General features: G+C 40.9%; 1 protein-coding gene across 3 annotated transcripts in view; it reads left to right on the top strand.

The window, feature by feature from the left end:
- cyld (cylindromatosis (turban tumor syndrome)) overlaps nucleotides 1–27695 on the top strand; it is a 74242-nt gene that overhangs the window by 30648 nt on the left and 15899 nt on the right. For all 3 annotated transcript variants that reach the window (XM_068049440.1, XM_068049439.1, XM_068049441.1), the window contains 7 exons: nucleotides 2408–2573; nucleotides 9581–9722; nucleotides 14012–14134; nucleotides 14573–14664; nucleotides 19501–19567; nucleotides 23020–23152; nucleotides 24006–24114. In XM_068049440.1, the coding sequence (XP_067905541.1) occupies nucleotides 2408–2573; nucleotides 9581–9722; nucleotides 14012–14134; nucleotides 14573–14664; nucleotides 19501–19567; nucleotides 23020–23152; nucleotides 24006–24114 (832 nt within the window). The remainder of the gene's footprint in view (nucleotides 1–2407; nucleotides 2574–9580; nucleotides 9723–14011; nucleotides 14135–14572; nucleotides 14665–19500; nucleotides 19568–23019; nucleotides 23153–24005; nucleotides 24115–27695) is intronic.

Consider the following 27695-nt stretch of genomic DNA (forward strand, 5'->3'; position numbering starts at 1 on the left):
CACATTTAATCAGGAGAGACCTGGGGGTGAATTATACCCAAAAAACCAGTTAGGTTGGGATTGGGTCAGATGTTAAAGGTTTTAAAAATCTGAAACCTGACCCCAGCACGGCCACTTCCATGTTTAGCAGATGAGGGATAAGCAACCAACTTGATCCCAGGAGGTGGGGGTTTGACAATTCAAATATTTTTGAATATGAATATGAGGCTGGTAGCCTTTGATTTAATTTTGCTTTGCAGGTTCAACAGTGGCTAGCTAGATTTCCCAGCATCGGGAAACCTGGCAATTGAAGGTAGGCAAAGACAGCTTTCAGGAAATGCGTTTACAGGACTGTCAGCCATGACTCGGGCGCTAGCACTCTTCCCTCTGAATCACAAGGCGCACTCCAGGGTTTGAATACAAAAATCAATGCTGACACTCCACTCCAGTGCAGTACTTGGGGAGTGCTGCACTGTCGTAAGTGCCATCTTTCGGATGAGGGGTTTAAACCGTGGCCTCATCTGTCTGCTCAAGTGGATGAAAAAGATCCCATGGCACTATTTTTCAGGAAGAGCAGGGAGTTAACCCCAGTGTCCTGGCCGGTATTTATCCTTCAATCAACATGACAAAAATATTTTTCTGGTCATTTATCACTTTGCTGTTTGTGGGAGTTTACTGTGTACAAATTGGCTGCTGCGTTTCCTATATTACAACAGTGACTACACTTCAGAAGTACTTCATTGGCTGCAAAGCACTTGAGATGTCCAGTGGTTGTGCCAGTCATGGCAGAAGTGCTTTTCCCCGGGCTCTCCCAACCCCCCCCAACCTATTACAAAATAAACATTTATACATCAGTTTCAATTTCAGCCAGCTGCTGGTAAAATACAAGCGGCAGTGGGGAGGAGTTTCCTTAAGTGGCAGTTAATTGGCCACCTAAGGGCCTTAATTGGCCTTAGGCAGGCAAGCCATTTCTTGCTGCTGCTGCCGCCGCACTCTTTTTTTTTTTTTTTTTTTTTTCCCCCCCCCCCCCCCCCCACCTTGTAAAATTGCAGCGGGGGCAGTAAGGTGACAGGAACGACACCTCCAGCTTCCCATTCAATTTTACAACCACCCCTCCTCCAGCCCACTCCTGTCGGGGGTGGGGGGGGGGGTGCGGTAAAGTTCTGGCCATAATTTCCCTTGTCAGTGAGCTGTGGAAAAGTGAGTTTGGTAAAGTCACAAACTAGTCAATGACCTTAAACAGATACAGGCAACACATTGCAAATGGGGCTGAAATTGGAGAACAAGACATTGGCTTTCCTCCAGAGCCAGTAATTAAATGTTGTGATTCTTGGTTTTGGGCAATACAGTGTCATGCAGCTCACCTGAAATACTATTCAGACTTTATTTTAGAAGAGCTCAAGCTGACACAAAAACGCAGGTTTTAACAGACATTGTAACCCTTCTAAACAATGCTCAGCTAAATGAGGAGGTTCAGTTTGTTGCCAAGAATGCCATGGGACTGCTGGGTTTAATCACTTGTTTTGAATCTCGACACGTCACAATCCACAAAGCTTACACTAAAGTAATGGATGTACTGTTCTGGGCTGAAGCACAAGCAACACTCTGACACTGGATTAAATGCCCGTGCTCAACAGGTGTTTTCTTTCATGGCAAAGAAGGTCAAACAATATTATTGCTACAGGGAAGAGTCTAGCGGTGAAGAAAAAGTGACTTCGAGGTTTCAACAGCCTTCTGTAGTGTTCCTGAAAATTGTGTGCATCTTTGACCCTGCACAAATGCACCTGTTGATGGTGGATTTAAACTCATTTGATGCGATTTCCTGGCTTTGACAAGAACTGTAGGCTGGAGATTCCTGCTTATAAAAGCATTGCAAAATAAGCCGATTGTCCTTTGCCTGTGCTGCAGTTTTGGAACTCTGTGGAATGCAGAATCCCCCACCCCCAAGGCTAACATGGCGCATTTTGACAATTCCAGCAAACTGGACAAGGAGATAGTTGTGTCTAAATACAAACAGGTGTTCACAATGCAGAGACAGGGAATGAAGAAAGACGATTGCAGGTTGCTCCATGCTCACATTCAAACACTGACTTCAGTGAGTAAAGGATGTGATCTGTTTGTAGTCAGCTTTTTGCTATAGTTTTGCAGTATACAATAATTGCCATTTGAAACCAGAAACCTCCCTTGTTTTTTTTTTTGTTTTAAAGAAATCATTTTCATGGTTTGTTGCGATACCATGAAATCTACGATTTAAATATGTGAAATCGTGAAATTCACGATTCTTAAAATGCGGTCACCATGCAATTTGTAAAATTTGACTGTGAATTTGGTGGGGCCCCACTCATGGTTTTAAGAATATAGAGCTTGTTGCCTTTTTAAAAAAAAAAAAATTTCAAAATGATAGTTCCAGATTTTTCTCTTCATTCAGGAAGAAGAAAGTGCAGGCTGTACAGATGGCACTTTTAAGGGAGTGCGTTACTTTATATGTGCATCGAAGAAGGCTTTATTTGTAAAGCTTAAAAGCTGCCGGCCCGATTCAAGATTTGTGTCATTGCCTCATCACTCCAATCAAATTGAAAGATGCAATTCAATTGGTAATTTCATATACATTTCTGCTTTGCTACTGTACTGGTTTTACTATTGGTGTAGTTTATGACATATCTAGTAGAGGTTTCTTTTTTAAATATGCTTTCTATAATGTCATCGAGTCCATTGCCCCCTCAGTTGCTGCTTCAGGTCAATATTCTGGATTACTACTTTTTTGACACAGCTGCTTGCCATGTGGATCAGTTGATGTATAGATTATATTTTTAACTGAGATATACAAAAAATAAATGTTTCTTTCTCCCCTCACTATACCAGTTTAGTGGGAAATTGATGAAACGTGCCACAGATTAACAACCAGTTGTTAATGAATTGCTGATTACTGAAAGTAATGACTGTTAATTGTGGGGAAATAAACTAGTTGTTCGGATTAGGAGAATAATGAAGAACAGGTATGTCTTTTAAGGCATAAGCTAGGCCGAAATATTGCAGCGAATCAAGAAATGACAAATGTGTTTAAATCTTTCAAATCAGTTTTTGAATGAAAACTTTGAAAAAAAATTACAGATTACGTTAAACTGGACCAGAAATCTATAATTTACATGGAGGTCAGTAAAACATGTGTTATGAAGAAACTTAGAAGAGTTAGGAGTATTTCCTCCCCAAGTTAAAGATAAATCATTACAAGTCATTGGCAGAAATCTGTGCACACAGAAGGACATTCCGATCAATGTCTACCTGAGGGTTGTTGATCCTTTGGAATTATATCCCACCATGAGATGGTGACTCAAGAGAGGAGTGTTTTTTCCTGATGGTTTGACACGTACAATTTTGAGGTGATAATTTACTTGTGTTTGGCTTGTGTGTATTTTTGCTTCATTGTAGAAGAACTGAGTTAATTGTAGGCACATGCCACCGGAGCCAATTATTGACAGCACATATAAATGATGGAAGAATGGTTTAATTTCTGCAGCATTTTTGATAAATTCATGGTTTGTAAAAGCAGTGAACATCTTCAAGATATAATTCTTGTACCTCTCCAGAATGACATTTGTCGTGTGTATGTAACCTTTTCAGTTTTGGGTCTACCCGATCTTCTAAAATGTTTACAGACGAATGAAGAGATCACGTGAACTGTTAACAGATGTGCATATAGCAGCTGCTAGACGAACATTCAAGCATAGTTTTAGATGGAAACACAGCATTTTTAAAATAATATCCTTTCCCTCCTTTTTTGTTTTAAGGTAAAATTGATTTTTCTTGACTGTTCCCTCCAGATTATTAGGAGACAAATTGGATAGTCCCCGAGAACTGGTAGAACTGGTGCAGGGATTGTGATGTGCGGTAAACCCCTGTCTGATGATTGCAATACAGGTAGCACACCACCTTTGTGTTGCCTGCTCATTTGATTAACTGATGCATCCAGCCAGCAGTAACCACGCTGTTCATTGGCTGGACACATCAGCAGCGGGTCAATATTTTGAGTGGCTAGCATCACTTAAAGCTAGTCTGAACCTCTTAAAGTGGAAATGCATTTGGCTGTAGCTGGTGCTGGGAGTCATGATTGAAGAGAGCCTGACCTGGAAAAGGGTGAAGAATGACGCCATAGGGAAGAGAGCAGGTTCCAAGGTTTCCGGACACTGCATTGGAGGTGGAAAGGAGGAGGGATGTTGTGTAACCATGGTGTAGCATCTGGTGGACGTTGTCGCAGCTTCCCTTGCAGCGCAAATAGCAGCCACCCAACATCCGAGTGCTGCACTGGAAGCTCAGACTTCTATCTCCTATCATGGCTGTGGATTACAATGTGTAAAGGGGCTTTCAGGGTGTCACAGTAGACCAGCACTTTGTCCTCCAACAGATTACTAGAAGTGCTGAGGTGCTGCTTCAGCCAATTGGCAGTAGCTCCATGGAGCATGACCTGTCCTATCCCAGGAAGACACCACTCATCCTCGCCAGTCTTCCCACCCCCGTGTGCTCCCACTATGTCAGTGCTTTTGCTGTTGCCTTTTAGTCAGCCATCCCAGACTGCTGCCGCTTAGGCTGAGATGGTGCAATAAGCAGCTGAGCCTTCTAGGCCCATAGCCGCTTGAGATAGTCCTCCAAGGCCATCTGCAGTCTCCTCAGCAGCCTTTCGCCAGCCATATTGCAACCACTGGGGTAGCACTGCAGGAGCACTGGGATAAGTAAAGGTATGTGAAAGACCCGACACAAAGGGAATGCAAAGGGTGATTGCATACAAAAGTCAACTAATATGGCAGGATTTCATTTATAAATTTAGTTAGGAATGTAGATTTTGTGGTGGGTTTTATTTTTGCATTATGGCCAAGTGGATGTGGTGGCGGTCAGTGACATCGTGAAGGTAAAGTTGTTGACTGGGGAATTGGTTTGTGGTTACTGATATTGCACTCAGATGGGTTCTTGGTTGATAGCCTCTGCCTCCCTTCCTCTCCCTCCAACCTTCCCTGCTCCAGCAGCTTGCCCTCTGCATGACCTCTGTTCATTCTCCAAGCGGTATTTGAAGAGGAATACCTACTGGTGCAGCCTTGTCTGGGAGCAACAGGTTTGTGCAGAAGCCTTGAAGTCACCAAAAAGTCCTTCAGCCAGAAGAGGTTAACCAGCAATTAACCTGCTAGTAGTTGATTCCTTTAAATAGAGCTGGTAGTGGATCCTTCTTGCTGCTGAACACACGTTCAGCTATGTGAGGTTAAGAGAGGGTGTTGAGCTCCAGAATAGCACAATGCTCTGCTCTTTGCATTTTTGTCAGATCATCACTGCATGCGCTAACACCTACACCAAAATGCCATCCAGCGCGATTCACCCCGTAGGCGTGTGGGTGCAATGTGGTCACCATTCTGGAACTCCAAGGGCACTTGTACCCAAAAAATCGGGCACTACTGAGGCCAATTTCTTGCCCTTAGTGTTTCATTTATCAGGTAGTTTTTGTCATGCGATTTGAAACCATTTATATCTTAGCACTGATTTCGAAACACTCCAGCTCACATCAAAATCTACTTGCATACAGGGTTCTATCAAAGTATTGAAGATACAGGAGTCAAGATAGATAAATACGTATTTTATAAAATTACCTCCTGGAAACTACTGATGGCTTTTCACCTTTTGTGTAACTTAGTAATTAAACTACTGTCTATCATGTCTCCTTCTCCAGTTCATTCTTGAGTGGCATTGGAAGGAATGTCTTTGGATTGTTTTGAAAGAATTATGGTGCTCTTTGCATTAGGTGATGTTTTTTGGGCTCCTATGAGGGCTCTAGTGTGCTGAACTCGCTGTCCTGGACAACCAGGTTATGGTGATGGATGCCCCTGAGAGTGATACCATGGCACAGCTGAAGAGGGGATTGCAAATTTTTTGGAGATTCAAATTCCGATTATTGATTCGTATCAGTACCTGAGAGTCTTAGTAGATGTTGGCTGGTGCCTGAGTACAATCTTTTGTGACTGGATTGAGAGAGGTTGAAAGGAAATTTGGCTTTTCTTATGAAGTTCAATATGAAGTGAAAAGTACCAATCAAGGTTATATTTGTGTACAACAGTTTTTCAGACATTATTCAGAACTCCTAGGCAACATAAGGATCTGCTTTGGTCCATGTGTATGATTTAGTGTGGAACTCTGATTTTTTGGTAAAAAGGATTTCAGAGGGAAGTGGGCTGGACTGCCATTGACCTGACACTGATGTGCAACAGTGGGAAGCTGTCTTGTCGCGGTCATGCTTTCATGCCAAAGCCCTTTATTTGAAGATTTGAATTAAACAGTTGGTCACCAGTAAACCTGCTATATGTCATTAGGCTTAGATTTCTAGAACATTGTGATCAATAGGCACACTTGCAAGCTACCATGTTTGTTCTTCCACTGTACTGAAGACAGATATTCATTATACAGCAGATAAGAAAACTTTTGAGACTTGAAGTACAACCACTGAAACTCTTTGCCTGGAGGTCACCTATGAGAACATGTGCTCATGCTTGGTGCCTACCACAGTTGGGTTGCAAAAAGGGAACCAGTTGCTTTCGAAACTTAAAACTTGCAGCTTGGGTGAAACCACTGTTCAGTCGAATATGGTAAGTCCCTATGTTGTGGTTAGGAGGATAACTCAAGTCTTATGGTGAGTTGTAGGTGCTCCCTATGCCATTTGTGAGAGCTGATGATAATTGCTTGACACCAGGAAGAGCCTGTCACTCTAGAATTGGCCTTTATAGCCACTCCAGGCGCTGCTTCACAAACCACTGACCACCTCCAGGCGCTTATCTATTGTCTCTCGAGATAAGGAGGCCAAAGAAGATAGTGAGGGCTTAAACCAGTATTTGTCAGCTGTCTGATTTCCAACTAAATAAATACCCTTTCTGGAGTGGGGATTTTTTTTTTCAGATTGAGGTAGCTTTGAGATGACTTAGCTGCTGATGGAAATTCAGAACCAAGTCAACCCACTTCTATTCTGATACTTAAGCTGAGAAAGTGTGTGGTATTTTGGAACACTATTGGTTGTACAGCCAGCTTATTGACAAATAAATCTTGGAGGAATAAGCCTGTCATTGGAGTTTGGAATTCATGCCACTCTGAGTTCAGATAACCATACAAGCAAATGCCTTCAAGAGTAAGGTGGTACTGGCGAGACAAATAGGTAGCTTACTAGTGTTCTATGCTGGCAAACTTTGCAGTGTAGTCAGATTTAAACTCCAGCAGTGTATCTGAACACACTTGGGGTCCATGATCTTTGGTTCTTGCTGATCTGCAGTTAAGCTGTCTGAATTTGGATAAGTCAAGTTTGCCGTTGAGGAGGATGTGCATTTAGTATCAGACGAGTAGAAACTCCACCTGTGTGGATCTTTCAGTAACTTGGTTTGAAGAATTTAATAGGGTGACGTCCTTCTGTATGTGCCACAACCCAGCTGACTACAAAAATAAAATCACTGCCTTGTTTCCTACCAACTCTCCTTTGCCAAGGTCTCCAAAATGGTGAAATGTCATATCTCTTTCAGCCTTCCCTTCTTGCTAGTCTTCAGACCTTTTAAAGTATAAACCTGCTTCTGATTTATCTTCTCTCCTACAATTTATGCCACACTGTGTCCTTGTTACCAAAAATATTAATTTAAAGGAAAAGGGACCTATTATATATGAGGTTTGGTCTTGATACACCAATAATTTTTAGTCCTAATGAGAACAAATACCATTTCTTTTTACATATATAGGCCATATTATATTCGGTTTGAATTTTTGAATGGATATTACTCATTGTTACCTGATTACAGACATACACTTTATGGTATGATCACCATTATTTAATGGTTTGGATTTTACAGTCGGCAGCAAAGTGCGACACTCCCCGTTGTCCTCAAAGAAAGCTGCTCACAAAGATTTAGTGTTATGATCCTGTTAGAGACCAGTGACTTTTTAAAAGAAATTTGAACTCAGTTATTAAAATAATTACGCCACAAGATTTCACGTTTTAAACAAAAAAAACTTGACAAGAGTTAAGCAAAGCAAGCACTACTAACAACACTACAATTTGTAATAATTTATATTTTGAAGCCAAAATCTCAGCCAAATATAGAGTCTTTTACTTTAAACTTAAAATCTCAACAGAACACTCCCCATTTGACTTTTACTTCCACCCCACGAATTCCCCTATACAGGATCTTGGAGGTCCATTCACTTCACTTCTCCTGGGACCCATCCAAAACATATCCCTGCTCTTAGGAATTCACTTTGATTTTGCAACGTTTCACAGCTGTCTTCCGGGGTGAGATTTCTTGGGGATTCTCTCTCCTAGCGCTCAGCAAGGTGGACCCTCTATTTCTCTTTCAACAACTTACAAATTTGGATTTCCCCAGCCTGATCATGTGCCTCACAAATCAGAAACACTCCTGGTTCCTGATAGCCTTTCAGCTCCTTTCTGGATTCTGGCAGATTATCTCTTCGCCTGGTTCAAGCTGCTTCCAAACACTGACTGACTTTTTCTGTCAGAGAGCACAGAGAATAAAACACCTGACAGACAGGCATCACCCTGCATCATATATCTCCATAGAAATGTTGTTGCATAATTTATATTGCCAACAAAAACAGGACAATTCTCTTCAGATTTACTGACTTCAGTTTCCCAACTAAACGAGCCCACCTTCTGTTTTTTGGCTCTTCTCTCTCTAACTCTGAGTCTTTAAGTAATGTGGAAAGATCCTTTTAAGTGTAAATATCTTGGGCGGGGGTGGGGTCTTGCAACTTTTTGAATTCCAGAATTTCAATTATCTTACATCGGCCAATTTAATTTCCCCAAAACTAAAAGTGACCTCTAAAAATATTAATATAAACCAATGAACTAGACGATTGTAACACGAACAATCTTTATGATGTGGATTTCCCCTTTCTCGACGTTAACTTCATTCTAGCGTTAGTGCCAGCATCCAGCAATAGGGATGTCATAAGGCAGGCTAAACAGCCAATCCTCACAGAAAGCAAACAAACAAGTTTTATCGTGCACTTTTTATAATTTTACAGAAAGTGAAATATAGATTGGGCATACACATGGGATTACAGGTAGAAGCTGAAGTATCATAAACTTTAAAAATTTGATATTCACAAATGTACAATTAGTTTTTATGGGTCAGAGAGGTTGCTCAGCACTAATTGTGACTTGGTACAACAGTTTTTAAAACTGTTGCAGCTCATTCAGCAAAACTTAGCTTTTTTTTCAAGTGTTTTTACAACAAGAATAGAGTGCTAAATGTGAAAGTCCATGTCACTTCAGTGATTTCTAAAGATTTCCACCTGCAAGGACTTCATCGCACCCTGTGGAGGAGTGGGAAATGACTGACAGCAGCTTCTGGAGTTCAGTGTTTAATTGTGCATATGCAGAAGGCGTGAAGTTGCTATCAGTTTTACAGAGTTATGACGGCAAGCAGTTTTGCCGTCATAACTGCAAAATTCGGGCCATTGTGAGTAAACATTTACTAAGATGTGTTTTTCGAAAACAGTAGCTCCATGCTTTGTATTTCTTAGTTAATAGATCGAGCAGAGAGAAAGTGCTAATAGTTTGTTTTTGTTGTAGCATTTGGAGGATATCGAAGCGAAGTAGTTAAAGAAAACACACCTCCCAAGATGGAGAAAGAAGGCCTAGCTATAATGGTTGGGAAGAAAAAGGGCATCCAAGGGCATTACAATTCCTGTTACTTAGACTCCACTTTGTTCTGGTAAGTATCTGTGTACAGCAATTTTACTGTTGTATAATGGTTGGGAGCTTGATCTATTTTTTTATTTCACAGGATGTGGGCATCGGTGGCAAGGCCAGCATTTATTACCTCTAATTGCCCTTGTGGGGGTGGCTGGTGGTGGTGGTGAGCTGTCTTCTTGAATATAACTGGCTTGCTAGGCCATTTCAGAAGGCAGTTAAGAATCAACCGCATTGTTAGCCTCCCCTAATTTCTGATTCTGACACTGTATGGTCAAACATGAGATTTTAGCACTTTACCATGCTGTCAACACGCTGTCTTCCAATATTTCTGCCCCAATCTCAGTACTGAAAGGATAACTTTAGTGAGGATCATGTGGGGGGGTGGGGAAGTAGGAAAAGGCACTGACTGTTGTATATTACATGGTTGATGTGAGAATAGATGAATCCTAGCTAATCTTTTCACTTCCAGAGTTGAAAAAAAGACCCATTCTATATAAGGGTGACATAACATGAGAAATAGGAGCAGGAATAGGCCATTTGGTCTTTCGAGCCTAATCTACCATTCAATGCAATCATGCTGATCTACCTCAACTCTACCTTTCTGTACTATTCCTTTATGCCTTAATTCCTAAAATCCTATCGGTCTGTATCTTGAATATACTCAATGGATGAGCATCCACAACCCTTTGAAGAAATTTCTCCTCATTTCTGTCCTAAATGGCTGATCCCTTATTCCGAGACTGTGCACCCTAGTTCTCGACTCGCTAACCAGGGAAAACCTCCATCCGGTGCATCTACCTTATTGAGCTGCTTAGGAATTTTATAAATTTTGATGAAATCATGTCTCATTCTTCTAAATTCTGAGAATATAGGCCAAGTCTATTCAATCTTTCGTTATAGGGCAATCCCCTTATCTCCGGAATCAGTCTGGTGAAATTTCATTGCACTCCCTCCAAGGCCAGTATATCTTTGCTTGGGCAAGAAGTCCAACAATATAGGCCCTTTACAATTGCAGTAACTCTCTTCACTCTTGTACTCCAATCCCTTTGTAATAAAGGTCAACATACTATTTGCTTTCCTAATTGCTGGCTGTACCTACATATTAACTTTCTGTGATTCATGTACAAGGACACGAAGGCCCCTCTACCAATATTTCTCAGTGTCTCAACATTTAAAAAAAATTCTGTTTTGCAATTTTTCCTTCCAAAAATGGATACCTTCACACTTTCCCATGTTATATTCCATCTGCTCTTGCCCATTCACTTAACCTGCCTATATACCTTTGTAGCCTCTTTGTGACCACCTCACAGCTTACTTTTCCACTGGGCTCTGTATGATGAGCAAACTTGGAGACATTATACTCCGTCTCCTCATCTAAGTCATTGACGTAGATTGTAGATATCTGAGGGCTGAGCACTGATGCTTGCGGTATCCTGCTAGTTACTGCCTGCCAACCTGAAAATGACCATTTATTCTTGCGCTCTGTTTTCTGTCTGTTAACCAATCCTCAATCCATGCTAATATATTACCCAAAATCCCATGAGCCCTAATTTTGTGTAACAACTCTTGAGTTGCACCTTATTGAATGCTTTTTGAAAATCCAAATACACTACATCCACTAGTTCCCCTTTGTCCACCCTACTAGTTTTTTTGAAATTCTTTCATGGGATGTGGGCGTCGCTGGCAAGGCCAGCATTTATTGCCCATCCCTAATTGCCCTTGAGAAGGTGGTGGTGAGTTGCCTTCTTGAACCACTGCAGTCCATGTGGGGTAGGTACACCCACAATGCTGTTAGGAGGGGAGTTCCAGGATTTTGACCCAGCGACAGTGAAGGAATGGCGATATAGTTCCAAGTCAGGATGGTGCGTGATTTGGAGGGGAACTTGCAGTTGGTAGTGTTCCCATGCATTTGCTGCCCTTGTCCTTCTAGTTGGTAGAGGTCGTGGGTTTGGAAGAGGCTGTCTAAGGAGCTTTGGTGCGTTGCTGCAGAGCAACTTGTAGATGGTACTCGCTGCTGCCACTGTGCATCGGTGGTGAAGGGAGCAAATGTTTGTAGATGGGGTGCCAATCAAGCGAGTTGCTATTCAAGCTGGTTGCTTTGTCCTGGATGGTGTTGAGCTTCTTGAGTGTTGTTGGAGCTGCACCCATCCAGGCAAGTGGAGAGTATTCCATCACACTCCTGACTTATGCCTTGTAGATGGTGGACAGGCTTTGGGGAGTCAGGAGGTGAGTTACTCGCCGCAGGGTTCCTAGCCTCTGACCTGCTTTTGTAGCTATGGTATTTATATGGCTACTCCAGTTCAGTTTCTGGTCAATGGTAGCCCCTAGGATGTTGATAGTGGGGGTTTGAATGATGGTAATGCCATTGAATGTCATGGGGAGATGGTTAGATTCTCTCTCGTTGTAGATGGTCATTGCCTGGCACTTGTGTGGTGCGAATGTTACTTGCCACTTATCAGCCCAAGCCTGGATATTGTCCAAGTTTTGCTGCATTTCTACAATGACTGCTTCAGTACTTGAGGAGTCGCGAATGGTGCTGAACATTGTGCAATCATCAGCGAACATCCCCACTTCTGACCTTATGATTGAAGGAAGATCATTGATGAAGCAGCTGAAGATGGTTGGGCCTAGGACACTACCCTGAGGAGCTCCTGCAGTGATGTTCTGGAGCTCAGATGAATGACCTCCAACAACCACAACCCTCTTCCTTTGCGCTAGGTATGACTCCAGCCAGCGGAGGGTTTTCCCCCTGATTCCCATTGACGCCAGCTTTGTTAAGGGCTCCTTGGTGTCAAGGGCAGTCACTCTCACCTCACCTGTTGAGTTCAGCTCTTTTGTCCATGTTGGAACCAAGGCTGTAATGAGGTCAGGAGCTGAGTGGCCTTGGCGGAACCCAAACTAAGCGTCACTGAGCAGGTTATTGCTAAGCAAGTAGCCGCTTGATGGCACTTTTGATGACACCTTCCATCGCTTTACTGATGATTTTGAGAGTAGACTGGGGCGGTTATTGGCCGGGTTGGACTTGTCCTGCTTTTTGTGTACAGGACGTACCTGGGCGATTTTCCACATTGCCGGGTAGATACCGGTGTTGAAGCTGTACTGGAACAGCTTGGCTAAGGGCGTGGCAAGTTCTGAAGCACAGTTCTTCAGTACTGTTGCCGGAATTGTCCATGTGCATATCCTGCAAAAACTCGTAATAGATGTCAAACACTATTTCGCTTTCATAAATCTGTGTCGACCCTGCCTAATCACAATGTGATTTTACAAGTTTCCTGTTACCACATCTCTAATTATTAGATTTTAGCAATTTCCCTGCGACTGATGTTTGGCTAGCAAGCCTGTAGTTCCCTGTTTTCTCTCCCTTTTTTTTGAATAATGGGGTTATGCTTGCTGCCTCCCAATTCATGACAACTGTTTTCTAGAATCTAGCGAATTCTGGAAATCAAGACCATTGCATCAACTATCTCTGTTTTAACCTATTTTAAAACCCATCAGGTTCAGGGGATTTGTCGACTTTAAGTCCCATTAATTTCTCCAGTACTATTTCTTTAATATCTCTAAATTCCTCATTTTCACAAGATTCTTGGTTCCCCACTATTTCCAGAATGTTTTTTGTGTCTTCTACTGTGAAGACCGGTACAAAGTATTTGTTTAAGGTCTCTATTTTCTTATTTCTCCTGACTCTGCCTGCAAGGGACTCGCATTTACTTTTGCTAATTTTTTTTTTAACGTACCTGTAGAAGCTTTTTTAGACTCTGGTTTTTAATGTCTTTGGCTAATTTGCTCTCATTCGCTTTTCTCTTGCTTTATCAGTTTCTTGGTCCTCCTTTGCTGTATTCTAATATCATTCCAACTCTCAGGCTTACTACTTTTTGGCAACATTATAGCTCTCTCCTTCAATCTTATACTATTTTTAATTTCTCTGGTTAGCCACGGTTGGACCACTTTTCCCTTAGGGAGTTTTATTTTTTTAAGGGAATGTATATTTGTTGCAAATTATGAAAGAATTCTTTAAATATTTGCCATTACTTATCTACAGTTATATATTTTAATCTAGTTTCTCAAACTACCTTGCCCAACTCCCCCCCTCATACCTACATAATTTGCATTATTCAGATTTAAGACCCTAGTTTCTGACTTGACTAAATCGCTTTCAATCTCAGGTTATTCGTTAACCCTTTCTCACTGCACAATACTAGGTTGAAAATAGACTGTTTCCTAGTTGGTTCCTCAACATACAAATATTTATATTTCTATCTAATAATTCCAAGAATTGTATATTTTAATAGTTTAACATTTTCTCCACAGTATGTTTGCTTTTAGTTCTGTATTGGACACCGTCTTGCTTAGGCCTAAAGAAAAGGATGATGTTGAATTTTATACTGAAACTCAAGACTTGTTGAGAACAGAAATAGTCAATCCTTTGAGAAAGTAAGTATAGTGCATTTTCATATAGTTCATGATTTAAGCCCATTTTTATGACTTCAAAATTTATACTTCAGAAATAATGGAGGGTTAAAACAGACATGGCTGCTGGGAAAAAAAAAATTTGAATTGATTTGGAATCAAATGCAAATTTTTAGAGGTTATCAACTTTGGAATGTTTTATATGACCAGGTGTACTTTGAGTGTTTGAGCGAAATTTTAATGCACTCAAACCCATTCCCTTACACAGTTAAAATTGGGCCCTGGTTGCTAACCAGGAGTGCTGTGCTCCATTTCTGAAAATTATCTAGTTACATTTGCGTATTTTAGGTTAATTGAACAAAACTACTTTATTTATGTTTCTTTTGAGGCTGTGATTTATTTGTTGTGATGTGCTGCTCTCTTTAATCGCTGTCGAAAAATTATTCCTTTCTCCCCTTTTAGTCATGGATATGTATGTGCTACTAAAATAATGAAACTTCGAAGAATTCTTGAAAAGGTTGAGGCAGCTTCAGGGTTTACTTCAGAAGAGAAAGGTGTGTCAGCTTTTGCATTTTGGTGTTCATAGGTTGTGTTTGTTTCTATATGGGTTTTCGTGAACATTCACTTAATATAAACATATATTGCATAATGCTTAATGCATTTTTTCTGAAATTCCTCTTTCTACTCTTAGTAGAGGTGTTAATCCTGTTCAAATAAATTAGCACTTTAACTTTTAATTGTGGAAACATTCATAAAATCACATTCATAAAATTTTATTCCTTGACCATGTAATTTAAGGGCCATTTGCATTCTAAGTTCTCTTGACCAAGATCTCAAACTTCACTCTAGATAGACCTTCAATGTTGAGTTGATAAATGCAGGGTGCTGGACCACTTATCTTTGTTGGTTGATCCTTGGTTTACATTTTTGATACTTTCAAACTTTTCAGACCAGGAGGCTACTTTTGGGCATTTGGTGCTTTTGATGACATTTGCTGACAAGTTCTCGATGAACCAGCACACACAAAGACTACGTGTAGGCTGTCATTAACTCTTCAACTTGCTGACTATTCTGAGAAGCAGCAACTAATATTCCTGTAGCTGGTACCAACTCACTGTCCAGATGGACGGAATTGTGAGACGCAGTCAGTATATATAAAAAATTATAACTGACCCAACAGTAGAGGTCTTGGCCTCATGGACTGTGCTGAGCCAAGTTTGCACAGGGCTTGGATGATGTGACCACCTGCTCCGTAAATGGAAGATTATGGACGATCCAAAGTGTGATTGTGGCCATGAGTCCCAGACCATGGAACACATCACATCAAATTACCCATTAAAATCTGTTGCGGGAGGCACCTCATTTCTTCACTTGGCATCTTGGGAAGTCATTGAATGGATCATCAAACTATAAGCTTTTCCTGTTGCATGAAAGTTTTTTAATATGTGATGGATTTAATGGGTCAAATGGGCTGTTTCTGTGCTATAGACTTCTTGGATTCTATAGATCTTCCTATTAGACACCATGCTTCACACAGATAAACTCAATGCCTTAGATAGTTGGTTAAAGAAACCATTATGTAACAGATCAGATCATGATTCTGCAATTTATTGTCCTATTTAAGAAGGAGGGAGAGAGAAACAGGGAATTACAGAACTGTTAGCCTTGCATCACTCGTTGGGAAAATGCTAGAATCTATTCTAAAGGATGTGATAAACAGACACTTGAATGATAATCTGATTGGGCATAGTCAACATGGATTTATGAATGGGAAATGATGTTTGATGAGCCTGTTGCAGTTTTTTGAGGATGTTACTAACAGAATTGATAACGGGGAGTTGGTGGACATTTTCATGGTCCTGTGGGTTTTTTTTTCGGGGAATATGCGGTTTGCTTTTAAGGCTGGCAAAGGATCAGTACTGCTTTAAGAACCAGCAAGTCTCGAGTTAGAGAAGGTGCATTTTCATTTCCTTTGAAACAGCCATTCGGAGACTGCGATTCAGAGGGTGCATTCTCGTTCCTATGAATGCAGCCACTTGGAGTATCATGTGATACATTTGTTACAATTCAATTTTGAACTGGCTTTTTAGTTGAAGACCATTTGTTCCAACAGAACACAGACAAACAGAGAGTTGGTGTTAGCACCTGAAAAAAGAGCTCTCAACCATTTAAACTGAAGGAAGAGAATTTTAGTCTGTTTAATTATTATCTCTCAAAATTCTTTTTAAAAAAAAAAGTCAAGCCAAAACAGAGATCTCTGATAATTTAAACTGAAGGAAGGGAAGTTAGACTGTGACAATATTTTATCCCTCAAACGCTAAAATTAGATTGATTCAACTGAAAGTGTTTGCAAGTTGTTACTTCTTGAAATTCACTGGGGAAGGAAAGCATCACTTACTGCTGGTATTAGACTATGGACTGTTCTACTGTGGAAGAATCTTATTTTCCCCATCGGATTGCTGTGAGGACTTCAAGCAACATTGGACTACAAATTTGCAAGGACTCCACAATTTTTTTCTACTTTAAATGTTGTTTATATCGTCATAGTGTTTAAGAATTTAGTTTTTCTAATTAAACAGTTAATTTGTTGATTTAAAGACACCTGGTTTGGTTAGCCTCATTTGGGGGTTAACAGATGGTACAACTTGGCTGGGTCTTTCTTTAATTTGGAAAGTTTTAAATATGTTAGGCGATCTGTGGAGTGATGGGATTGAATTAACAGTGCGTTTCTCCCACCACATTCAGAATCCTATATTTTGATTGAGGGTTTTGACTGGAGCAGTCGGTCATAACAATATGACAAAATTTAATATGCCCCATTCTTGGCAGATGGGGGTCTGCATGACGGTATGCTAAGTTATATGTGGTATACTTGGATTTTTAAAAGGCCTTTGATAAAGTCCCCCACAGGAGGTTGGTTAGCGAAATTAAAGCACGTGGGGTAGGAGGTAATATACTGGCATGGATTAAGGATTGGTTAACTGGCAGAAGGCAGAGAGTAGGAATAAACGGATCATTCTCACATTGGCAGGCTGTGACTATTGGGGTACCACAGGGATCAGTGCTTGGGGCCCCAGCTATTCACAATCTATATCAATGATTTGGATGTGGGGAGCAAATGTAATATTTCCAAGTTCGCGGATGACACAAAACTAGGTGGGAATGTGTTATGAGGAAGATGCAAAGCAGCTTCAAGGGGATTTTGAAAGACTTAGTGAGTAGGCAAGAACGTGGCAGATGGAGTATAATGTGGAAAATGGGTAGGAGAACCAGATGTGCAGATTATTTATTAAATGGTAAGAGGTTAGAAAGTGTAGATGTACAAAGGGACCTGGGTGTCCTTGTCAATAAGTCACTGAAAGCTAGCATGCAGGTGCAGCAAGCAATTAAGAAGGCTAATGGTATGTTAGCCTTTATCGCAAGAGGATTTGAGTACAAGAGTAGTGAAGTCTTGCTTCAGTTGTATAGAACCTTGATTAGACCGCACCTGGAGTACTGTGTGCATTTTTGGTCTCCTTACCTTGGGGAGGATATTATTGCCATAGAGGGAGTGCAACGAAGGTTCACCAGACTTGTTCCTGGGATGGCGACACTGTCCTATGAAGAGAGATTAGAGAAACTGGGCCTGTATTCTCTCGAGTTTCAAGAATGAGAGGTGATCTCATTGAAAGCTACAAAATATTTAAAGGGATAGACAGGGTGGATGTAGTTAAGATGTTTCTCCTGGTTGCGGATTCTAGAACCAGGGACACAATTTCAAAATAAGGGGGAAGCCACTTAGGACAGAGATGAGAAATTTCTTTACTCAGAGGGTTTTGAATCATTTGAATTCTCTACCCCAGAGGGCTGTGAAAGCTCAGTCATTGAGTATGTTTAAAGCAGAGATTGACAGATTTCTAAATACAAATGACAAGGGGTTATGAGGATAGTGTGGGGAAAAAGGCATTGAAGTGGATGATTAGCCATGATCGTATTGAATGGCGGAGCAGTCTTGATGGGCTGAATGGACTACTCCTGCTCCTATGTTCCTATTATCTTTGAAAAGACTTCCTGTATGTGTTACTCATTCACAACTATTTTTGAACTAACTTCTAATTATTTAAACTGAGTGATTGTCAGATTAATGTTTCAGGAAAGTGTTTTGCACCAGTTTCATTGATCAGCTCACTCCACTCATTATGACCAATGTACAGTAAAACTCCTATGGTTTATCCTCAACATTTCAGGTCACTGAAAGTGGCAACACAGGTGGATAAGGTAGTCAAGAAGGCATACGGCATGCTTGCTTTCATCGGTCGGGGCATAGAGTATAAAAGTTGGCCAGTCATGTTGCAGCTGTACAGAACCTTAGTTAGGCCACACTTCGAATATTGCGTGCAATTCTGGTCGCCACACTACCAGAAGGATGTGGAGGCTTTGGAGAGGGTACAGAAGAGGTTTGCCAGGATGTTGCCTGGTCTGGAGGGCATTAGCTATGAGGAGACGTTGGAAAAACTCGGATTGTTTTCACTGGAACAACGGAGGTGGAGGGGCGACATGATAGAGGTTTACAAAGTTATGAGCAGCATGGACAGAGTGGATAGTCAGAAGCTTTTTCCCAGGGTGGAAGAGTCAGTTACTAGGGGACATAGGTTTAAGGTGCGAGGGGCAACGTTTAGAGGGGATGTGCGAGGCAAGTTCTTTACACAGAGGGTGGTGAGTGCCTGGAACCTGCTGCCAGGGGAGGTGGTGGAAGCAGATACGATAGCGACATTCAAGAGACATCTTGACAAATACATGAATAGGAAGGGAATAGAGGGATATGGGCCCCGGAAGTACAGAAGGTGTTAGTTTAGGCAGGCATCAAGATCGGCGCAGGCTTGGAGGGCCGAATGGCCTGTTCCTGTGCTGTACTGTTCTTTGTTCTTTTGTGTTTTAACCTCAATACCAGAATATTTCCTTTTACACCATTGTAAATTTTCAGTTTTGTGCTGTGGACTTGGTCACTAGGAGTTGGTTCAGACATTTGAAATTTAAATCATTTCCATCTGAGTCTAGATTTAGATTTGAAACAAAAGCCCTCGAGGTCTACAGGCTTACCCCATCCAGCCCATGAGTGATTAATTTTAATTTATGCCTGAGATGGTGGTGTCATGAGTTTTCAAGAACATTTTAAGTGGTGATCATTTTGAAGTGCCAGATTTAAATAGAACTAGATAAACACTGAAGGGGATCTACTGAATTTCTGTTTATTTATATCTCAAGTAGATAGTAGGGAACATCTTTCATTCAAAATTGAAATTTACAAAACATTTGATAAATGTAGAGACTGTTGTTCTATAATGCCAATTAAAACACTAGTTTTTGGACATTTATATTTGTTTGACTAACCAAAATTTCTATTTTTATAGATCCAGAAGAATTTCTCAACATACTGTTTTATCATATATTAAAGGTAGAACCTTTGTTGAAAATCAGGTAAGCAAACCTTTATCAGCACTAACTGAAGGCTTGCATTACAAATGCTCTTCAAGGCCAGTATTTGTTGCTTCTGCACTCATTCACCTACAATTTAAAGTGTTTGGAATTTAAAAAAATATCTTGGGCTGATGAACATAGAAGTGGAAAACCCCAGTCAAAGATTTAATCATTTACATGTGGTCAAGATAGTAGTTTTATGAGTGAAAACTTCCTGTCCAGTTTTGTCATACAGATGTAGTCATAAAAAGAAAAAAACCTTGCCTTTATATAATGTTTTCATTTCCTCAAAATTTCCAAATGTGGCTAATGAAGCAGAGTCACTGTTATGTAGGCAATTGTGGCAGCCAATTTGTGCATGGCTAATAACTATCTGCTTTGGTGATATTGGTTCAGAGATAAGTGTTGGCCAGAATTCCCAGTTCTTTAGAAAGTGCCGTGTGATCTTTTATTTTCACCTGTACAGGCAGACATTACTTCATTTCACATGTCGTCAAAAAGCATGCACCTTGACTGGGTGTTGCACTGACATGTCAACCTTGATTATATGCCAAAATCCTGTAGTGGGCCTTATACCCATAACCTTCTGATTCAGAAGCAAGAGTGCTACCTTTAAGCCAAACTGCCACTTAGGGTGCAAAATTGGATTCGGCAATGGATGCAGGTTGAGGACTGAAATGGCATCTGATCCTAGCACGCTTCTGCTAAGAATTGCGCTGTATGCCATAATTGGTGAAGGCATTAGCGCGTGCCCAGCTAATAGCTGCCGGAAGTATACAGAGCACGCACATGATGTCACATGCTGATTTGATGCCGGCGCTGCTGTTTCAAGCTCCAAGCTCCAGATAATGCCATGTTTTGTCCCTGATGAGGCTGAACGCACGTTAAGCGGTAGGAAAGACCCATCAGCAGTGGTATTGAAAGGGATCATCAACTATGTACAGCTTAGTTACTGGTTGATTTCTGCTGGCTGTTGGTACAATTGTGCAAGTGTTTGGTGCTTCCATCGTTGTTTCAAGTTGCAAAAGTGTAGGGAGTGGTGTGGCAAGTGCTGAAGGACTTTTTCCTGACTTAAAGATTTCTGTATAAACCACTTGCTGCCAGACATGGGTGCATTAGTAGACCCTTCCCCTTGGAATAGAGCATGGTTAAGATAATGAGCAGAGGCCACACAGAGCAGGACGGAGGAGGAAGAGGAGAGGAAGAATTACTTTGAGTGAGATACCAGTAACTGCAGCCCCAATTCCTCGTTCGTTAACAGTTCCCCACTCACTGTCCCTGTGTCACTGACCATCACATCAACTTATTGGTGACTATGCAAAAATAAAAGCCACCACAAAATAAACATTCCAAACCAAATTTATAAATGAAATCATGCCATATTGCACACAAACATAAACTGATCATTTTTGTGCATTCCTTATTCCCCGTCTGCTGTGCCTTTGCCTGTCTTAGAGCACCTATGCAGTGCTACTTCAGTGGCTGTAGCATGGTGGTTGGAAGGCTGAAGAATTTCATTGCAGGAGATTGCAAACTCGGAGGATGACCTTGAACAGCTCTTGGCCTTGAAGGCCAGACTGAAGACTGAAACATCTAGGCAAGGGCGGCAGCAGCCTGGGCTGGCTAGTTGACAGACAGCAGCAAGGGCACTGGTGGAGTGGCAGGCGCAGGAGCAAGGATGCTGTCATCCATGGAGCCACTTCCTGGGGTGGCAGCTCAGCAATCCTTGTAATCTGCTGGAGGACAAATCACTGGACTGCTGTAACACCCTGCAAGCCCCTTTGAACACTGCTATCCACAGCCATGTTGACAGCCATCTGATCTTGCATGACTTTATTGAGAGCTTCCACAGCAGCACCCAGACTTGCAGCGGAAGCTGTTTGTGCTGCAGTGGAAGCTGAGACATTGGTTGTCGGGTGGTGCATCCTGTTTGGGAACAGAAGTGGCTGATGGTGTTAGCCACAGCTTCCATGCTGGAAAGGATGGACTCCAAGCTTTTGAAAGCGCCAAGTTGGTGGCGGCGACCTTCATGCTCCTTGACATCGAACTGACAAGCTTCCTAATGCAGTAAGCATTTAGTTGTGCTTACCCATCAACCTCCTTGTGTAATAAAAACAGAAAATGCTGGAAATACTCAGCAGGTCAGGCATCATCTGTGGAGAGAGAAACAGAGTTAAAGTTTCAGGTCGATGTCCTTTCATCAGAACATTGTAGATTTACTAGAATGATACCTGGACTCCAGGCGTTAAACTATGGGGAGAGATTAAACAAACTAGGGTTCTATTCTCTGGAATTTAGAAGGTTAAGGGGAGATTTGATCAAAATTTCAAGATATTAAAGGGGACAGATGGTTTCTTCCAATTTGCTCTTTTTCATCTAGTTGATGAGTCTAGAATTAGAGGGCATAGTCAAAATGTTTGACCCAGGCCTTTCAGGAGTGAAATTAAAAACATGGAGCTCTCTTCTGTAAATGACGTAATGCTAGTTCAATTGTAAATTTTAAAACTGATAGATTTTTGTTAGCCAAGGGTATTCAGGGATATGGGGCAAAAGCAAATTATATGGAGTTAGGTCGTAGATCAGCCATTGGCACCAGAACAGATTCTTGTTTCTACGTCCAAGATCATCACCTCTATGTTGCACATCATCCTGATGTGGACATATATCACTATTTCTTTATCATTGCTGTGTTAGAATCCTGGAATTCCATACTTAATAATATAGTGGGTGCCCCATCAGTAGAAGGACTGCAGCAATTCAGAAGTACCCAATTCCACCGTCTCTGGTTAACTCGGAATGGGCAAAAAATTAGATTTTTGCCAGGGATTCCCACATCCTGAGAAATTTAAAAAATACACAAGTTTATGATGAGGCAATGCGCCTGAACCAATGCATGTCATGATATCATGATTTATTGGCCTTTTTTTTAGACCTACACACCCATCAAGGTCCCACCTGTTCTGCCTTTTTGATTAACACATTATCTTGCTAAAAACTTTGTTTTAAAATTATTCTTATAGTATGAAAATGTTTGGATTTCTGCACCACCTTTTGTCTTGTCTTGTAGTGGTGACTCGACCTACAGGCAGGGGTGGGGGGGCGTGGGAGGATTGCGTGGTGGGGGGAAGCCTGTGCAGTAAATGTTAGATAGTTTAACTGTGCAGATTATTATAATAACATTAGATTGTGTTTTCAGTTGAAGGCCATATGAATATTTTGAGCTGGATCAAGAATCTCCGGCTGTCCACACGGTACAGGGATACTAATATATTTGTGTGCTACTGTCGCACTGAGGTTTGCTAACTAAACAGGCACTGGGGATTGGACCTACAATCATCTTGGTTTGTATTTCTCAGGGGTGCTATATTTACTGACTAAACCACTGGGTGGACAAAAGTGGTTCATATTTGTAGGATTCATTGCATTAAAAAAAAAAATTTGTTTCTATGCAGATCAGCTGGACAAAAAGTTCAAGACTGTTTCTTTTACCAAATATTCATGGATAAAAATGAAAATGTTGGCGTCCCAACAATTCAGCAGTTACTTGAATGGTCCTTCATTACCAGTGACCTTAAATTTGCTGAGGTACGGAACATTTCAATGAACATCTCAAAGCTGCACAACTACAAACTTTCATTTGTAATTAGTGATGCACAGAAGTTAATAAAATATTCATCCTCTGAGTAAACTGGAAAGCTTTGTTTAGTTTTGATAATATGATTGGATTTCCTTATTTAGAAGATCAGGTATTTTTTGATCTATTTGATCTCATCTGTCTTTTTATCAAACGTAGAACTTTACATTGATGCACTACAGCTCTTGAGCTGTGTTTAAACTATACAAAACCCTCGTCAGCAACATAGGCACTGACGCAAGGGTGTGACTCAAGCAACTACAATCTGAAGTTAAACCCAGCGGATTCAACATTGCCAGTAACTGTGAATACTATAAGGAATTGACATTGCCATCAAGGATCTTGCGTAGTGCAGAAGCAGTCTTAAATAAGGAGCTGCTCATCTTGGTGGACAAAAAGTTTATTTATATTGAGGTTAAATAGACAGGAGTTGCCTTCCTTTGAAAGTATTAATCAAGCATCCTGTGTGTTAGCAATACAATATTTAACCGGGAGAAACGCATTCAGCATTTGCCCTTTTGAATTGGAGAAGACACCGTATCGTTGCTTTAATTTACATTTTGTTTGCAAACTAAAACAAGTTTTAATTTTGATGACGATAAATCTGAGTGTAGTTTAATGGATATTGAATTGAGAAAATAGAAGTATTAAGAGAATCTGACTATACAGTTCCTTTGCATATGATCATCTTGGATAAGTTCTCAGTTAAACAGTATTGTCATAAACTATATGAAATGTTGGAAGTTCATTTGAGCCTGTAGCCAATAATCAAAATCCCTATGATTGTCCAATTGTTCTTTTTAGGCGCCTTCATGTCTCATTGTTCAGATGCCTCGATTTGGAAAAGACTTCAAGTTGTTCAATAAGATATTTCCATCTTTGGAATTGGATATCACAGATTTATTAGAAGACAGTAAGTGACATTTAGTGTACTTCTAAATGCTTTTAGAACACATTGCTTCTTTCAGTGTTACTTTAAAAACCTGCGAAGAGAAGTCTATGTGGCCCATTCAGCTTTTTTTTTGGTGCCTGTCCACCTTGCTCTACAATGATTTAGGTTCCTTCTTTGGGAGTTTTTCCACAAAAGACATGAGTGACTGAATATGTCACATGAATGTAATTTACTCAAATTTACAACTCTTCTAGAGTTGTAAGCTATGAATAGGCATAACTATTAAAGCACTTTAACTGAAGGAGTTATCATGCTTAACCTTAGCATTTTTCAGGTTATGATAGGTTGGTGCTTGGAATTGCCATTCCAAAAAGAAGACTAATGTAGTTCTGACCTTTTTTGTTTCTTGGTTATGTGGTTTTCTCCTCGTTGAGTACTCTTTTTAGCATGAACCCATGTGTACTATCTTGAACAGCTAGAGTGCCATTTGTCACTTCCTTATCCAAATGCTAAGTCTGTAAATCTCTTTTTGAATGATATCTGATCCCACATAATTTACTGTCCTGAACAAACTTTCATATTGCACAAGGCCTTTTGTGTCCATTTTATAAAGATATCCAGCACCAGTCTTAAACAATTCCCACTCAGCAGCTCCACCACACTACAGTAAATATTGTACAGTTTTTTTTGTGCTGTCTCTGCTGCTTGTCTCACCTAAATTACTGGGACCAGGACAATCAAACCTAAGTGTCTGCTGCCTACATTTTCATTCAGGGTAATGAAAATTTTCTATAATTACTATCAAACTTTACATTTCACGTAAGTTACCCCCTTCCCTAAGCGATACTCAGACTTGCTAATCTACAACAGTTCCCTGCTACAGAATTGTTACCATGCAGGAGGAGGCCATTCGGCCCATCGTGTCCACACTAGCTCTCTGAAAGAGCATTTCACCTAGTGCCATTCCCTTGCCTTCTCATAACCCTGCACATTCTTCCTTCTCATATAACAGTCTAATTCCCTTTTGAATGCTTCAATTGAACCTGCCTCTACCATGTTCTCAGGCAGTGCATTCCAGACTTTAACCACTCGCTGCATGAAAAAGTTTTTCCTCGTGTCGCTTTTGCTTCTCTTACCCATTACTTTAATTCTGCACCCTCTCGTTTCCACTCGTGAAAGGGAGAAACTGTTCTCGAACCTATCTACTCTGTTCAGACTCCTTTTTATGATTTTGAGTACCTCGATCGAATCACCTCTCAGCCTTCTCTTCAAGGAAAACTGCCTTAACCTCTTCAGTCTATCTTCATAACTGAAGTTTCTCATCCCTGGAACCATTCTCGTGAATCTTTTCTGTACTCTCTCCAATGCACTTGCGTCTTTCCTGAAGTGCAGCGCCCAGAACTGGACGCAGTGCTCCAGCTGAGGCCAAACTAGTGTCGTATAGAAGTTCAATATAACCTCCTTGCTCTTGTACACTATTCTCCTATTAATAAAGCCCAGGATACTGTATACGTTATTAACCACTCTCTCAGCCTGTTCTACCGTCAATGACTTATGCACATATGCACCTAGGTCCCTCTACTCCTGCACTCCCTTTAGAATTGTACCGTTTATTTTATATTGTCTCTCTATGTTCTTCCTACCGAAATGAATCACTTCACATTTCTCTGCATTGAACTTCATCTGCCACCTATCTGCCCATTCCACCAACTTGTCTATGTTCTTTTGCAGTTCTATACTATCCTCTCAGTTCACAATGCATCCAAGTTTTGTATCATCTGCAAACTTTGAAATTGTGCCCTGTACACCAAGGTTTAGGTCATTAATATATATCCGGAAAAGCAAGGGTCCCAACACTGACCCCTGGGGCACTCCACTACAAACCTTCCTCCAGCCTGAAAAACATCCATCAACCACTACTTCATTTCCTGTCACTCAATCAGTTCTGTATCCATGTTGCTCCCGTCCCTTTTATTCCATGAGCTATAACTTTGCTCACAAGTCTGTTGTGTGGCACTGTATCAAACGCCTTTTTGAAAGTCTGTGTACACCACATCAGCAGCATTGCCCTCATCAATCCTCTGTTACTTCCTCAAAAACACTCCAAGTTAGTTAAACATGATTTTGCCTTAAGAAATCCATCTTGGCTTTCTTTAATTAACCTGCATGTGTCCATGTGCCTATTAATTTTGTCCCGAATTATCATTGTTTGTTTTTTTCCACTTGGGTCTGGCTGCGGATGGGTTGACACTTGATGTTTGTGGTCTGACAGGTTTTGAGATCTTATTGATAAAAATTGGAACATAGACCCTGCTTCTCGGCAAGCAAATTGCTTCACAATCAAATTTTCAGCTGTAATATAGCTAGCAGCCACTTGAGGGAGTACCACTTTGCAAAAAGCCCAATTACAGTTCAGTTCAGATTCCTTTTTAAAATGGGATGTTTATCAGCAAATGAAAATTCCTGAAGTTCGGAATTGTTTCTGATTACTCAGGTTTCAGATTTTTCTAACTTGAGATCCCAATTTTCCCACTTCAATTCGGCACAGTGGTTAGCACCGCAGCCTCACAGTTCCAGCGACCCGGGTTCAGTTCTGGGTACTGCCTGTGCGGAGTTTGCAAGTTCTCCCTGTGACCGCGTGGGTTTCCGCCAGGTGCTCCGGTTTCCTCCCACAGCCAAAGACTTGCAGGTTGATAGGTAAATTGGCCATTGTAAATTGCCCCTAGTGTAGGTAGGTGGTAGGAGAATGATGGGGATGTGGTAGGGAATATGGGATTAATTGGTCGGCACAGACTCGGTGGGACAAAGGGCCTGTTTCAGTGCTGTATCTCATAAATAAATAATAAATAAAATAATTTAAATAACCCGATGGTAAATATCTACTTGTAGCTACTTTCATCATATTCTGCTGTCGTCAGAAATTGATTCCTTAAGAAAGCAAATCCATTGTTCTAATCTATTGGTTGTTTAAGAATTCTGTACTTTTCAATAGTACAAATATACAATAGTATATTTTATGTTTTGGCATTTAAGTTTTTTTTTTAAAGATGCTGCTCCAATGTCCTAGTCAACATTTGTGTCTCATTGCAGTAATAAAAGCAAAATACTTGTTATGACCAGGTGGGGATGGGGTCTAGGGCTCCCCTCTCAGCCTTTTCTTGGGCCGTAACAGGGTTTAATTTTTAAAACGCCGTGTTTTCAACTTCCCCTCAGTGTGTCCTTGCTCACTGCTCTCATTGTGATTGCAAAGAAATCAACCAACCACGTTTCCTCATTTTATACAAGAAAGGTGTAAGTTTATTAACCGTAAAACTCTAATTCAGTTAAAACTACTAAAAATACGCAAAGCGACCATGCTCGCATGCATACGCGATTAACACCCACGCAAATAGAGACAGAGGAGGAGAAAGAAGGGGAAAGGTTTGAAGTAATAGCTGGCTTTGGATTAGTTGTAAAGTCTTTGATGTGAACTCTTGCAGTTCTCGTTGGAGCCCAGTGCACACTTGCAGACCTGTTTCGCTGGTCTTCTGTCTTGAGGCTTAAGTTACTTTTGTGGGTCTGTGCAACTTTGTGTGTGAGACAGAGAGAGGGGTGCTCTCTTC

This window comes from Heterodontus francisci, chromosome 17 (assembly GCF_036365525.1).
Source record: "Heterodontus francisci isolate sHetFra1 chromosome 17, sHetFra1.hap1, whole genome shotgun sequence".
NCBI lineage: Eukaryota > Metazoa > Chordata > Chondrichthyes > Heterodontiformes > Heterodontidae > Heterodontus > Heterodontus francisci.